Source organism: Salmo trutta, chromosome 32, assembly GCF_901001165.1.
Source record: "Salmo trutta chromosome 32, fSalTru1.1, whole genome shotgun sequence".
Taxonomy (NCBI): domain Eukaryota; kingdom Metazoa; phylum Chordata; class Actinopteri; order Salmoniformes; family Salmonidae; genus Salmo; species Salmo trutta.
In genome coordinates, this window is record NC_042988.1 from 12,717,078 (window position 1) to 12,733,254 (window position 16,177).

At 47.5% G+C, this 16,177-nt stretch overlaps 1 protein-coding gene across 2 annotated transcripts in view; it reads right to left on the reverse strand.

The window, feature by feature from the left end:
* LOC115171114 (inactive phospholipase C-like protein 2) overlaps positions 1-4,323 on the reverse strand; it is an 83,052-nt gene extending 78,729 nt beyond the window's left edge. Inside the window, exon 1 of one of the 2 annotated variants that reach the window (XM_029727627.1) lies at positions 3,552-4,323. In XM_029727627.1, the coding sequence (XP_029583487.1) occupies positions 3,552-3,875 (324 nt within the window). In that variant the 5' untranslated portion in view covers positions 3,876-4,323. The remainder of the gene's footprint in view (positions 1-3,551) is intronic. The other variant, XM_029727626.1, reaches the window with a different exon arrangement.
* Between the last annotated feature and the right edge of the window lie 11,854 nt (positions 4,324-16,177).

Genomic DNA, 16,177 nt, shown 5'->3' on the forward strand with positions numbered 1-16,177 from the left:
CTCTATCAAAGAGAGAGGTAGAGAGAAGGCGAGAGAGAGAGAGAGAGTCACATAGAGAACTAATCTCACACTCTCTGAGTGCTTGACTAATGTATTATAGAGCCATGTGACCAGGACTGGCACAGGATAGCGAGCTGAATTACTGTTAACCAGACGGTTAGCCAACCAGAAGTAGGACACACTGGGTTAATAAAGGGGAAAGGGGTTTAATAAATGACAGGATGAGCTGATGCCCTGCCCCTCCGTGACATGACTGGGGACTGGGGTGAGGAGTTGGTGAAGAGAGGGAGGGGAGGGGTGTGGTGGCATGCAGTTGGGCTATATGGTAGGTCCCAACAGCTAGCTCTGTGACCACAAAGCCCTGTGGTTAAGGGTCTGTGCATTACTCTGTATAACATCTGTTATTATTTTATCCCGTCATGTTTTGGCTCTGCTTTTGTCATGCTGACAATGTTCATCTTTCCAGTAACCGCTCTGAATAAGACTGACCTTTTATTTGCTCCAGAGGTCAAAAACCCCTCAGAGCGTGCAATAGAGGGAGGGAGGGTGGGTGGGAGAGGGGAGAGATAAAGAAACTCATTTTGGTCACAACAGTGCTGGGGGAAGATCCTTCCTATCCCTCTCTTGGTCTGTGCTGGCAGGCTGGCAGGCAGACAGACGTCTTCCCAACAGTCAGCTGAAGTGAGGCAGGCAGGGCAGGAGCCTGCAGCTGTCCACAGCCCTGCTTAAAAAAACCAGACTGGAATTGCCCCCATCAACCTGTCCCCATCCTCTCCAACCACTTTAGAAGCCCTCCCTTCCCTCCACCCATGGGACAGTCACTCACCACGCCAAGGGGGTGACAGCCTTGCAGGATTTGGCTGGTTCAACAATATACACACAGATGGGTTCTCCACTGCTCCCTCATGCCATACATTGACACGTCAAGTCCAAACAGGAGGTTCAAAAAAATAACAAGTTTGTTTTCAATCTTCCCGGAATAACTCTGTAATGAGCACAATGCTGTAATTGCTCATTTGCCTCTCTACCCCACTCCCCCCTTTAGTCCGCTCAGACCCCTCAGCTCATGTTTCAGGCTGATGAAATGTGTGTGTGTGGGTACTGAAGCTCCAGCTGCACTACACATGAACCACACTAGCACCACAACACACTACAGAATAGAGCTGGGACAAAAAACAAAAATGATCGACCATGCCGATCATTTATCGCGGGCATTTCGCTGATATCGCTCATTATGATACGTAGCCTGTACTAGAGAAATGTGAAGTTTGGAATGAAGTAAGTGTGTTAATATGGGTGATTGTTAAGGGGACAGTTGGTGGCTACAACCATCAGACTAGTAGTAAGTTAGTAGGAAACGTTTCAAGAACTTGTTGCACATTAATGTTATAAACTATCCTTCTATTTATCATTTTTGCATCAATTCAGGCAATTTATCACAATGTGGATTTTTTGGTCCATATCGCCAAGCTCTACTACAGGAGCGCTGACCCAGATTCCCCATCATGCCACTCTCTATCTGTGTGTTCCGCATGTTGTGACTGACGACCAAGTTCACTGTGCTGCGACGTTCCTCTCTGATTTTATGAATAAACATGGCCTCTTGGCTGCATTCGCAGCAGAGTCTAAAAGAACCGCTGACACTAACTGTTCTGTGATAGCAGTTCCAGAACACTCACCCTTTAGATAGACTATTTTACGCCCAAGGACGAGTGTAGGCCTTTAGGAGACATACAGGAATAAAAGCGGACGTCAGTGTGCTGTAGGACCAACACATCCATATTGGAATGAGAACAGAAAACGGCAATGAGGCTCTGATGCGCTGCTGAAAGAGGACATGGTTATCTAATTGGGTTATCACACGCAAGCCTATGGTGAGTTGTCTGTCAACTGGCATTTCACGCCTGGCCTTCAAAGTGTTGACCCTAAATCCAGTGGTGAACTTCCCTCAACGTGAATCACGTAAGCCATACGGACAATTAACTCTATTCTGACTGGGTCGAGGCAGTCTCTACATTATAGATGCATTACTCTAGCAAAGGAATGAGTCTTCTTTACTGGTTCTATTTGTCCAGCAGCTTTGATAGTACATCCTGGTCCTTCCGATAGCAACAGTTGATGAGAGTTCAATGTTGCCACAGAGCTGAGCTGACTTACAGAAGAAAAGTCCAAACATGTTCATCACCATGTGCATCACAAGAAATATTGTAACAAAGCCTTATAAGTATAACAATACAATGCCGTATGAACAGGACAGTACATTCGGAGAATAAGCTTTAGAGGATTTGAGGCCTAGAGCATGTTGACAACATGAGCCGCTCTGCATTCTTGCCATATTTCTGTTATGAAGTTTGAACTTATGAACGTCAGTAGATCGCTCCAGTTCTTTTGGAGGGAAGTTCGGTGTGGAGGGATTTAGGCCTCGAATTATACTATTCCATGGAATTTCCTGGAAGAACAGCCCTGCTTTTCATCAATAGGGAAAAACACCCTGGGGTGAAGAGAAGCAACAGTCAGGGACCTGTTCATTGTCTCAAGGATTCCCCTACACCTCAGAGAAGCACATCAAACCAGAGAGCAGGCAGTGTTTAGATTTGTTTGCCCGCACAGCCACAGGGAATTCAAAAACAGGGGAAATGGATAGCTTCATGGTTTTATACCGGTTGCTAAGCAAACTGGCTCATAATGACAGAATGCCACTCTCTCTCCAAAAACTCCCACCTCCACAGAGCTTCTCCACAAGCCCCCCCAGATGCTACACCATCTGACTGAAGACATCCTGAAGTAGGAGACATGAGACTTGGGGGAAATAGTGACTAAAGGCAGACATGTTCTATGTAATATATAGGCCTATCATTTATGTTTGACATTCCCTTGAGGAGCCCAGACTTTGTGGCTAGGCCTCATCTTAACCGTCATTTAAAGAGCATTGCCAGTTTTGCTTTTACATAGTACTATATTTACAAGTCTATTGGAACAGTAGCTAGTTCGACTATAGAGGCATGTTGTACTATCCAGGGAGGGAATGTCATAACTGTTAAAGGTTGTCCTCTGCTATGAGCGCAGCTAAAGGATGCATCTTATTTCACCTTTGGTGACCTAAGCCTCCCACACCATCAGCACCGCAAGGCATGAAGATGGACATCACGCAAACTTCAGAGCATTGGATCAGTTAGTCCTACCTTCTTTGGAACATTGTAACTGTTTCGGAGAGACTTGCAGCCTAACTGCGAATGATAGACCACATCATAACATTCCCCTCAGCAAAATGTTTACCCGGCACTAAACCATCAGTTTGTTACACAGTAACAACTCAGCATCCTTCATTATTATTATCATTATTACAGCTTTGTCACTAACAAACAGTTCATCTAACCCTGGGTCCATAACAGTAGAATGAATCACAATGAGGGCTAGTCACTGGCTACCTGAAGGCTTCATGTGGTTTTGCCTGGGCTGTGAGATAATGATTCCCCTCATTAATGCAACCTTTACGAGCTTCCTATGATTGACGTGACATGATAAAGTAGGCTTTATGAAAACAAACCAACCTTCATAATGCCGCAAGGTGTGTTTACGCCTCCATGACTCCTTTCGGCTGAATTGTCACGGCTGTTGCTGCCAGTCCGAGGACTCCCGTGGTCCATGTACCTTCCGTTGGTGTAAACTCCCTCCGCCCCATAGACCGGGTGCCCGTGGGCAAAGGCAGCCGCCGAAATGTCCAGGTATGCCCGGGTGCCCGTCGGAGGCAGCACGGTGGCGTCATTGTTGTTCAACCCCGCTATTTGTGTCGCGTCCTGTGCGGGAGAGGCTGCAATGGTAGGATTTAGCAAATGTCCCGACACAGCCTCGGAAGCGTGTACCCCTGCCATCATCCACGGACGTTACAGCAACACATTCAACCTAGTGCATTGGCCCATTGTTTCAAAACATGAGTCCACGGCTGTGTAGACCACATAAGATCATCAGTCCGCAGACGAAGCGCAGTCCACTGAATCTAGGATAGACTGATTGAACCGTCCGCGTCTGGCGGAACAAACTCTGTTCGCTCGAAAATGAACAGATGGTGCTCAGTATGTGATCTGGTGTGATTAGCTAACTGCATGGATTCATAAGGAGTCCCCTCAGAAACAGTTCCGCTAATAAAAAGGCGTTAATTAGCGTTTACACGCGCTTTCGTTTTTCTCCAAGCTTCTTGTTTGCGCCGAGACTGCATGCAGAAGAACGTCCTATTCGCTCTTGCAGATGAAACATCAGAAGCTTCCCCACGTGCGTCCGCGGGATGCAGCTATATACAATGCGCTGTTATGTGAGTTGCTCGCTTGTCCCCTCCCTACAAGATCCATGTCCGTGTGCGCTCATTCACACACACACACACACACGTAAATTATTAATGTTCCTCACACCGAAATGATTCATGTTCATTCATACCACAACTTGTAGCCTAAGCCATTTCTAGGCTAAAACACATGAACGTATTAACAGCAGAGGAGGCTGGTGGGAGGATCCATAGGAGGACAGGCTCATTGTAATGGCTGGAATGGAATGGTTTCCATATGTTTGATTTGTCTATATACCATTCCCTTTATTCCATTCCAGGCATTGCAATGAGCACATCCTCCTATAGCTCCTCCCACCAGCCTCCTCTGATTATCAGGGAATGTGAGTGTATTTGCATGAAATATGTCTTATCATTAGGCTATTGCCTAAGGCTTTTCAAATGCATATTTGTTATCACAGCCAAAACTTAGATCAGGGAGACTGGTTATTTCAGAGTGGCGCAGCTGTCTAAGGCACTGCATCTCAGTGCTAGAGGCATCACTACAGACATCCTGGTTCAAATCCAGGCTGTATCACAACTGGCTGTGATTGGGAGTCCCATAGGGCGGCGCACAATTGGCCCAGCGTCGTCCGTGTTTGGCCGGTGTAGGCCGTCATTGTACAAAATAATTTGTTCTTAACTGACTTGCTTAGCTAAATAAAAAATACAAAAATTCAGAAAGCCCCCTAAGTTGCATTAAGTACAAATTGCCCTTTCTGGTGGCAAGGGCAAAAAGCTCCATTGATGCTGATGATCCTCATATTATATATCCCTATGGGCATTATCAACTTAATCTCAGAACCCAGAACCAAAAATTACATGCAGTCTCTTAACGAGACTATTATTATTTTCAGGCCAGGCTTCAGTCTCAATCAGAGAGGGAGTGGCTTATCATCAACATTACCTCCAACACTAATCCACAGAGAATGTCACATGGCTTTCACTCACATACACACCACACCAGGCACATCCACATTATTGATTGGTGAGAATGAAAAGCACAGGACTCAGAACAGACCTATCCTTAATGTATATATTCATACTGTAGAAAAAGTGGTACACAACCAATCCCTGTGCCACAGTTCAGAATTCAACTGCTGCAGATAGAAACCCACAATATCTGTAATGATTCTGTAATCAATTCTGACCACAAATTAGCTAAATCACTTTCACTATCGTCATTTAACAAATCTGGGAAACAAGGGGGACAATTATCTCTGTGCAATCACTGATGAATTCTACACAAATCTTTATTGATCTACTTCAACCCCAGCACATAATGTGTTTTACCCCTAATGATGCAGGACAAATCCACTAACAGGGTTTCATCCCAAATGGTATACTATTCCCTATATAGTGCACTACTTTTGACCACAACTCATATAGGGCTCTGGTCAAAAGTAGTGCATTATGTAGGGAATAGGTTGCCATTTGGGATGAAACCGGGATCTTCGCCATCAGGCAGATATGTCAGGGGAGGAGGAAGGCAATCAAACAAGCTAAGGGTCAGTATAGAGACAAAGTAGAGTCGCAATTCAACGGCTCAGACATGAGAGTTATGTGGCAGGGTCTACAGTCAATCACGGACTACAAAAAGAAAACTAGCCCCTTCGCGGACCCCGATGTCTTGCTCCCAGACAAACTAAAAAACTTCTTTGCTCGTTTTGAGGACAATACAGTGCCACCGACACGGCCCGCTACCAAAACCTGCGGGCTCTCCTTCACTGCAGCCAACGTGAGTAAAACATTTAAACGTGTTAACCCTCGCAGGGCTGCCAGCCCAGACGGCATCCCTAGCCGCGTCCTCAGAGCATGCGCAGACCAGCTAGCTGGTGTGTTTATGGACATATTCAATCAATCAAGTCTGCTGTTCCCACATGCTTCAAGAGGGCCACCATGGTTCCTGTTCCCAAGAAAGCTAAGGTAACTGAACGACTATCGCCCCGTAGCACTCACTTCCGTCATCATGAAGTGCTTTGAGAGACTAGTCAAGTATCCTATCACCTCCACCCTACCTGACACCCTAGACCCAGTCAAATTTGCTTACCGCCCCAATAGGTCCACAGACGACGCAATCGCAATCACACTGCCCTAACCCACCTGGACAATAGGAATACCTATGTAAGAATGCTGTTCATCGACTACAGCTCAGCATTTAACACCATAGTACCCTCTCAACTCGTCATTAAGCTCGAGACCCTGGGTCTCGACCCTGCCCTATGCAACTGGGTCCTGGACTTCCTGACGGGCCGCCCCCAGGTGGTGAGGGTAGGAAACAACATCTCCACCCTGCTGATCCTCAACACTGGGGCCCCACAAGGGTGCGTTCTCAGCCCTCTCCTGTACTCCCTGTTCACCCATGACTGCGTGGCCATGAAGGCCTCCAACTCAATCATCGACACTACAGTGGTAGGATTGATTACCAACAACGACGAGACGGCAAACCGGGAGGAGGTGAGGGCCCTCGGAGTGTGGTGTCAGAAAAATAACCTCACACTCAACGTCAACAAAACAAAGGAGATGATCGTGGACTTCAGGAAACAGCAGAGGGAGCACCCCCCCCCATCCACATCGACGGGACAGTAGTGGAGAAGGTGGAAAGTTTTAAGTTCCTCGGCATACACATCACGGACAAACTGAAATGGTCCACCCACATAGACAGAGTGGTGAAGAAGGTGCAACAATGCCTCTTCAACCTCAGGAGGCTGAAGAAATTTGGCCTGTCACCAAAAACACTCACAAACTTTTACAGATACACAATCGAGAGCATCCTGTCGGGTTGTATCACCGCCTGGTACGGCAACTGCTCCGCCCACAACCGTAAGGCTCTCCAGAGGGTAGTGAGGTCTGTACAGCGCATCACAAGGGGCAAACTACCTGCCCTCCAGGACAGCTACACCACCCGATGTCACAGGAAGGCCAAAAAATTCATGAAGGACAACAACCACTGCCTGTTCACCCCGCTATCATCCAGAAGGCGAGGTCAGTACAGGTGCATCAAACCTGGGACCGAGAGACTGAAAGACAGCTTCTATCTCAAGGCCATCAGACTGTTAAACAGCCATCACTAACATTGAGTGGCTGCTGCCAACATACTGACTCAAATCTCTAGCCACTTTAATAATTAAAAATTGGATGTAATAAATGTATCACTAGTCACTTTAAACAATGCCACTTTATATAATGTTTACATACCCTACATTACTCATCTCATATGTATATACTGTACTTTATACCATCTACTGCACCCTGCCTATGCCGTTCGGCCATCGCTCATCCATATATTTACAGTGGGGGGAAAAAGTATTTGATCCCCTGCTGATTTTGTACGTTTGCCCACTGATAAAGAAAGGATCAGTCTATAATTTTAATGGTAGGTTTATTTGAACAGTGAGAGACAGAATAACAACAAAAAAATACAGAAAAACGCATATCAAAAATGTTATAAATTGATTTGCATTTTAATGAGGGAAATAAGTATTTGACCCCCTCTCAATCAGAAAGATTTCTGGCTCCCAGGTGTCTTTTATACAGGTAACGAGCTGAGATTAGGAGCACACTCTTAAAGGGAGTGCTCCTAACCGCAGCTTGTTACCTGTTAAAAAGACACCTGTCCACAGAAGCAATCAATCAATCAGATTCCAAACTCTCCACCATGGCCAAGACCAAAGAGCTCTCCAAGGATGTCAGGGACAAGATTGTAGACCTACACAAGGCTGGAATGGGCGACAAGACCATTGCCAAGCAGCTTGGTGAGAGGATGACAACAGTTGGTGCGATTATTCGCAAATGGAAGAAACACAAAAGAACTGTCAATATCCCTCGGCCTGGGGCTCCATGCAAGATCTCGCCTCGTGGGGTTGCAATGATCACGAGAATGGCGAGGAATCAGCCCAGAACTACATGGGAGGATCTTGTCAATGATCTCAAGGCAGCTGGGACCATAGTCACCAAGAAAACATTTGGTAACACACTACGCCGTGAAGGACTGAAATCCTGCAGCGCCCGCAAGGTCCACCTGTTCAAGAATACATGCCCGTCTGAAGTTTGCCAATGAACATCTGAATGATTCAGAGGACAACTGGTGAAAGTGTTGTGGTCAGATGAGACCAAAATGGAGCTCTTTGGCATCAACTCAACTCGCCGTGTTTGGAGGAGGAGGAATGCTGCCTATGACCCCAAGAACACCATATCCACAGTCAAACATGGAGGTGGAAACAATATGCTTTGGGGGTGTTTTTCTGCTAAGGGGACAGGACAACTTCACCGCATCAAAGGGACGATGGACGGGGCCATGTACTGTCAAATCTTGGGTGAGAACATCCTTCCCTCAGCCAGGGCATTGAAAATGGGTCGTGGATGGGTATTCCAGCATGACAATGACCCAAAACACATGGCCACGGCAACAGAGTGGCTCAAGAAGAAGCACATTAAGGTCCTGGACTGGCCTAGCCAATCCCATAGAAAATCTGTGGAGGGAGCTGAAGGTTCGAGTTGCCAAACGTCAGCCTCGAAACCTTAATGACTTGGAGAAGATCTGCAAAGAGGAGTGGGACAAAATCCCTCCTGAGATGTGTGCAAACCTGGTGGCCAACTACAAGAAACATCTGACCTCTGTGATTGCCAACAAGGGTTTTGCCACCAAGTACTAAGTCATGTTTTGCAGAGGGGTCAAATACTTTTTTCCCTCATTAAAATGCTAATCATTTTATAACATTTTTGACATGCGTTTAAAAAAAAACATGTATTCTGTCTCTCACTGTTCAAATAAACCTACCATTAAAATTATAGACTGATTATTTCTTTGTAAGTGGGCAAACGTACAAAATCAGCAGGGGATCAAATACTTTTTCCCCCCACTGTATATGTACATAGTCTTATTCATTCCTTTACACTTGTGTCTAAAAGGTAGTTGTTGTGAAATTGTTCGATTACTTGTTAGATATTACTGCATGGTCGGAACTAGAAGCACAAGCATTTTGCTACACTTGCATTAACATCTGCTAACCATGTGTATGTGACCAATAAAACTTGATTTGATTTGAGGAATGATGAACAATAAACACTCAGATAATACAGTTCAGTTATAACCCACTGAAAGGACAAATCACATCACAGCCAATTGGAAGGAGAGAAATCGTGTGCCGCTGCGGTAGAGATGCTCAGAGTGTTTGGTCATTATTGTCGAACCAAGTCATTATAATCAAACCCAGAAGTGGCTTGTTTTTTTTTTGTCGACCAGACAAATCGGAATCCTGCAGTATGGATGAGCGGTTAGATCAGCTGCTCTGTGGTTTTCTTTGACATTGATGTGTCTTTGAATTGAAGGAGTGTGAACTAGGATACAGTGTGCATGTGTGTGTGTGTGTGTGTGTGTATGTTTTCTTCCTTTCTGTAAACTTAAATGAGGGCAGTAGCATACATCCTGCAGCTGCCTCATTCATCTTACACCAGTCAGTCTGCCAGTCAGCCAGCCAGCTAGTCAGCCAGCCAGTCAGCCAGCCAGCCAGCGGGTCAGTCTATGTACTCATTGACCAGAAACTACTTCTCAATGTGAATTATTTATACACAGCTGATTCTTCTAGAACACAGTAGTTCAGATGCTGGGCTAGAGAGATAGCGATAGAGAGAGAGAGAGAGAGAGAGAGAGAGAGAGAGAGAGAGAGAGAGAGAGAGAGAGAGAGAGAGAGAGATAGCAGTAGAGAGGAAGATGTTGGTGGAATGAACACATTGGGGAGGAAAATAAAGAAAAATGGGGTGGATGAAAAAGATCGAGGAAAGGTGAGAAGGAGAGATGGAGGTGAGGGATGCTACTGATGAGAAAAATAAGTCAAGAAGGAAGGGGAGAGGTTGGGGTGAGGTAGTCCCTCTCTCTCTCTCTGTCCTCTCTCTCTCTCTCTGACTCTGATTCATGTATTATGCATCTTCAGAAATAATTCAGAATAAGTCCTGCTTTTAAAAGTCCTGCTCCAAGCCTTCCAGCCAGGCTGTCTCACTTTAATGTTCAAATTCCTTTGGCTCTCAAGCCTCAAACTCAAACAGGAGCCCCTCCAGGACCCACACGGAGGAACCACACTAGGACTTATTAACCAAGGACCTTATCATATGCTGCATCACTGCAAACTGGTGTGCTAACACTCCTCCACTTTGGGAAGAAAGATGCTGTGATGAACAGATGAGGTTGGTCCTACTCTACTGGGGAGGAGAATGCAATTATTATTAATGAGAGCTGGAGAGAGAGAGAGAGAGAGTGATAGAGTGAGACAGAGAGAGAAAAAGAGAGAGAATACAAGAGAGGCTGTGAGAGATCAACAGAAAAGTAAATGGAAAGCAGTTGCAGCATTGTTTTCCATTTGACTATCATGCCACTAACAATTAAATCACACCCTGGTTGATTTCCATTGAAGTTGCTTGTAGCTTCCTGTGACAGGAAGTGAACCGGAGTTGTGCTGCCTCCCTTCCCCTCCCTTCGACCCCCCACCTCCCCCCATGTGAACCACAGACATATGAAGGGATAGCCATCCATACATCCCCCCACCCTCAACCCTGATCCCTCGAGCCCCTCTCCAGGAGAAGCCAGATCATTTTAGATTGTATTGATGACAATAGTATTAATTAGGGTTACCCAATCACGGCTGATGAAAGGCCCTTTGCCTGCTGGGTAATCTGACGGTGCAGGGTTTTTGTCCTGGAGGTTGAGGTCATAAGGTCAAATCGTTACCGTGGAAGTTTTTTTTTGTATATGTGTGACCCGGCCATATCTTGTATTTAAGACATGACCACAGACGTTACGACCCTCTTACCTCATTCAGGCTCACCTCATTCATGCATGGTGAGAATGATTATGTATCAATACAGGAAATCAAGTTATTGATTACAAATGGATAGGGTATTCTTGTTTACCAATGCACAACATATAGAAAATAATAGCTACAGGGGTTTGTCTACATAAGAGAAGCAGTTCTACCTAACAGAATCAGTTGAAGATGCTGCATTTGTCAGGGGGAATAGTGTTTGTGTATAATACGAGAGGGAACTCTGACACAAGATGAGGCTGAATAATCCCCAAAAGTGTAAAAAAAAATTGTTGGTGAAGTGAGCTGAGACTCCCCACAGCAGGGGGTCTGAGGGCATTCCTCCCAGAGCATAACCACCATATTTTCTGTTTCTCTGAGACATCACTTCCTGTGCTCACTCGCATGACCTCTGTGGAGGGAGGAAATGAAAGTCGTTCCTTAAAAACCTTCCGTGTTAACACTCTTTAGTTATCAATCAGAGCAGTGCCGTGGGTTTATGTGCCCTTTGTCCCTCGACTGGACCTCCTTCCACTGGAGTCCCTAATTACTACAGTTGATACAGAGATTCATTTGTATGCATAGACTAATACGATGGTAATGAGTGCCAATTTGCATCTTAATTATCAGATGAAAGATGTTTCCTGGGGAGGACGTCAAGGCCGTGGCTAAATATTCACATTTTTGACCTGTAGGAGAGACTGAGAGACAGCTTTATTGAGCTGGGATGATGATATGAAAACTAACAGAAGGGCTCATTTTAAAAAGCACGTCTGCCTTGGTTTTTCTATTCCTGTTACAACATGTTAATCTCGTGACATGTCCCACATGTATCCTATGCATGCTGCTGACTGGCATTATGCTTTGTTTCATAGTTCATTCCATTCCCAGTGTTATTGCAGAGTGCGGGAATCACATTGGGCACTGAGGACATCTAGTGGTCACAAGGTAGAACGAGAGGACGGATCCATCTGCTCCATTGAAAAAGTGGTTCATTTCAGTCCTGTGCAGCGGGGCTATACATAGCAGCTGGTGGGTGCCAGACTTGCAACTCTCCCAGAGCCTTTTATCTTGAGTATATCCAATCCAGTGTCAAGTAAGATATGGCTGTGAATACCTTATAATACTATATATAGTATACCTTATTATACTACAGTATACAATTTTCTACTGTAATCACCCCACACATTCACCCTCTGATTGTTTTGTGTGTTGCTGCTGTGCACGCTTGTGTCTGATGTGTTCGGTCGTGGGTTTTCTCCGGACGGCTAAATTACCACCTCATCGATAGGGGGATTGTGCGACAAATCTCCAGGTAAACGCTGCGCTTCCCAAGAGTCACGTGTACCCATTGTCACAGGAAGAGATGTTGGCTATGGAGACATATGTCACGGAATCTCTGGGACATGGGTACATTCGGCCCTCCATTTCACCAGTCTCCTCGAGTTTCTTTTTTTGTGAAAAAAAGGAGGGAGGTCTGCGTCCATGCATTGATTATAGAGGCCTAAATGCCATCACGGTGGGGTTTAGTTACCCGCTACCTCTCATCGCTATGGCGGTGGAATCATTTCACGGAGCAAGATTTTTCACAAAACTGGACCTCAGGAGCGCGTATAATCTGGTGCATATTCGGGATGGAGACAAGTGGAAAACCGTGTTTAGTACCACATCAGGTCATTATGAGTACCTCGTCATGCCGTATGGGTTAAAGAATGCTCCAGCCGTCTTTCAAGCCTTTGTAGACGAGATTCTCAGGGACCTGCACGGGCAGGGCGTGATTGTCTATATCGATGATATTCTGATATATTCCGCCACCCGCATGTGTCTCTGGTGCGCAAGGTGCTTGGTAGACTGCTGGAGCATGACCTATACGTCAAGGCTGAGAAGTGTGTGTTCTCCAAACGAGCCGTCTCCTTCCTGGGTTATCGCATTTCCACCTCGGGGGTGGTGATGGAGTGTGACCGCGTTAAGGCCGTGCGTAATTGGCCGACTCCAACCCTGGTGAAGGAAGTGCACCGGTTCTTAGGGTTTGCCAATTACTACCGGAGGTTTATCCGGGGTTTTGGCCAGGTAGCGGCCCCCATTACCTCACTGCTGAAGGGGGGGCCGGTGCGTTTGCGGTGGTTGACAGAGGCTGACAGAGCCTTCAATAGGTTGAAGGCGCTGTTCACCGATGCACCCGTGTTGGCGCACCCGGTCCCCTCTCTAGCATTCATAGTGGAGGTGGACACGTCCGAGGCTGGGGTGGGTGCCGTGCTATCACAGCGCTCGGGTACGCCACTGAAACTCTGCCCCTGTGCTTTCTTTTCGAAGAAGCTCGGTCCGGCGGAGCATAACTATGATGTGGGGGACCGGGAGTTGTTAGTGGGGGTAAAGGCCTTGAAGGTGTGGAGACACTGGCTTGAGGGGGCTAGGCACCCTTTTCTCATCTGGACCGACCACCAGAATCTGGAGTATATCCGGGCAGCTAGGAGACTGAATCCGCGTCAGGCAAGGTGGGCCATGTTCTTCACCCGATTCAGGTTCACCATTTCTTATAGACTAGGCTCCCTGAACACAAAGGCCAACGTGCTGTCCCGTCTCTATGACATGGAGGACCGGCCCATCGATCCTACTCCCATCATTCCAGCCTCTAGGCTGGTGGCACTGGTGGTATGGGAGGTGGACTCGGACATTGATTGGGCGTTACGGGTGGAACCTGTGCCTCCACAGTGTCCCACGGGTCGCAAGTACGTGCCGCTTGGTGTTCGTGATCAATTGATTTGATGGGCTCACACACTACCCTCTTCGAGTCATCCTGGAGGGGCAAGGACAGTGTGGGGTCCCAGGGGGAAGTACTGGTGGCCCACCTTGGCTAGGGACATTAGGTTCTACGTCTCTTCCTGTTCGGTATGTGCCCAGAGTAAGGCTCCTAGGCACCTTCCTAGAGGGAAGCAACAGCCCCTCCCCGTTCCACAACGGCCATGGTCTCACTTGTCAGTGGACTTCCTGACCGATCTCCCCCCATCTCAGGGGAACACTACTGTCCTGGTTGTTGTGGATCGGTTTCCTAAGTCCTGCCGTCTCCGCCCATTTCCCGGTCTCCCTACGGCCCTACAGACTGCTGAGGCGCTATTTACCCACGTCTTCTGGCACTACGGGGTGCCGGAGGACATCGTCTCTGATTGAGGTCCCCGGTTCACGTCCAGGGTATGGAGGGCGTTTATGAGACCCCCTCCGGTTATCACCCCGAGAGTAATGGGCAGGCGGAGAGAGTGAACCAGGAGGTGGGTAGGTTTCTGCAGTCGTATTGCCAGGACCGGCCAGGGGAGTGGTCTAGGTACATTCCATGGGCGGAGTTGGCCCAGAACTCACTCCGTCACTCCTCTACGAACCTATCACCATTTCAGTGTGTCTTGGGCTACCAGCCGGTCCTGGCACCATGGCACCAGAGTCAGACCGAGGCTCCTGTGGTGGAGGAGTGGGTGCAGCGCTCCAAGGAGACCTGGGGAGCCGTCCAGGAATCCCTCAAGCAAGCCGGTGAACGGCAGAAGAGGAATGCTGACCGCCACTGCAGTGAGGCCCCCGTGTTCGTACCGGGGGACAGGGTCTGGCTCTCGACCCGAAAACCTACCCCTCCGCTTGCCCTGCCGGAAGCTGGGGCCGCAGTGTGTGGGGCCCTTCAAAGTCCTGAGGAGGATAAACGAGGTGTGTTATAGATTACAACTCCCTTCCTATTACCGAATTAACCCCTCGTTTCATGTGTCTCTCCTCAGGCCGGTGGTAGCTGGTCCCCTGCAAGAAGGTGAGGTCCCGGAGGTCCCTCTGCCCCCTCTGGACATCGGGGGGCCCCGGCGTACACTATACGGGCCATTCTGGACTCAAGACGCCGGGTGAGGGGCCTGCAGTACCTCGTGGACTGGGAGGGGTATGGCCCGGAGGAGAGGTGCTGGGTACCGGTGGGGGACATCTTGGACCCGTCACTGTTGAGGGATTTCCATCGGCTCCCCCCGGATCGCCCTGTGCCTCGCCCTTCAGGTCGCCCTCGAGGCCGGTGTCGGCGCGCGTCAGGGGGGGGTACTGTCACGACTCCTACTGAAGGTAGCTCCCCTTCCTGCTCGGGTGGTGCTCGGCGGTCGTCGTCACCGGCCTACTAGCTGCCACTGATTCCCTTTTTTTCCCCTTTCTGTTTATTGGTTTCACCTGTTTTGTGTTGGGCTGATTAGTCGGGTTATTTTAGCCAGTAGGCCCGCCTGCTCTGTGTGCGGGATTGTTTTGTGTGTTGCTGCTGTGCACGCTTGTATCTGACGTGTTCGGTCGTGGGTTTTCTCCGGACTGTTTCAGTCCCCAGTGTTTGGGGCATTTGTTTTGTGTGCGCCCTGTATTTTCGTGGGGTGGCTTATGTTCGCCGTGTGTGCCAATAAAGCACTACCCTGTACTCTCTGCTTCCTGCGCCTGACTTCGCACCCACTACACCCAGAGCCTAACACCATTTCCTTTGCTGGAAGAACTGCTTTATTGTGTAGAAGGCTGGTTTCCTGTAATATTTCTGTTTGTTTTATCTGCAGAATTGTCTGTTGTCAACTGAAAGAAAACAGTGGTGTCCTCCTGTATACTGCATGTTTTCAATAAAAAAAAATGCCCATTTCACTTTACTGCTGTGTTACATTGAATTGCATTCTCTGTCCAAGGCTTTTAAAGCTATTGTTGTGAATATTGAACAGTAACTAAGCAACCACGTGCAGTTTCGTATCCAAGCAACAGTCGCTCTCTGACCTCCAGACATGTCCGATGTTTTTAAAAATGGAAAAACATTGATTAGAATGTAGTAAATGTGATTGAGTTATTTGTTGAGAAGGCAAACAGTGGGTCTCGGATCTGTCTGTTCTATAGGAGATTGACAATCATAATATATTTTATAGTAATCAATGGGGTCATAGTCGATTGCAGTTCATGCATTAGGTTAATTACATTGTCTAATCACTTTTCCATGTCCCGTGGGCCCTGAGTAAACAGGTGAGAAAAGCCCCTCTGGCATTAAAGGGACAGTACATCCCAGTCCGGTACTGTGTCTCAGAGACAA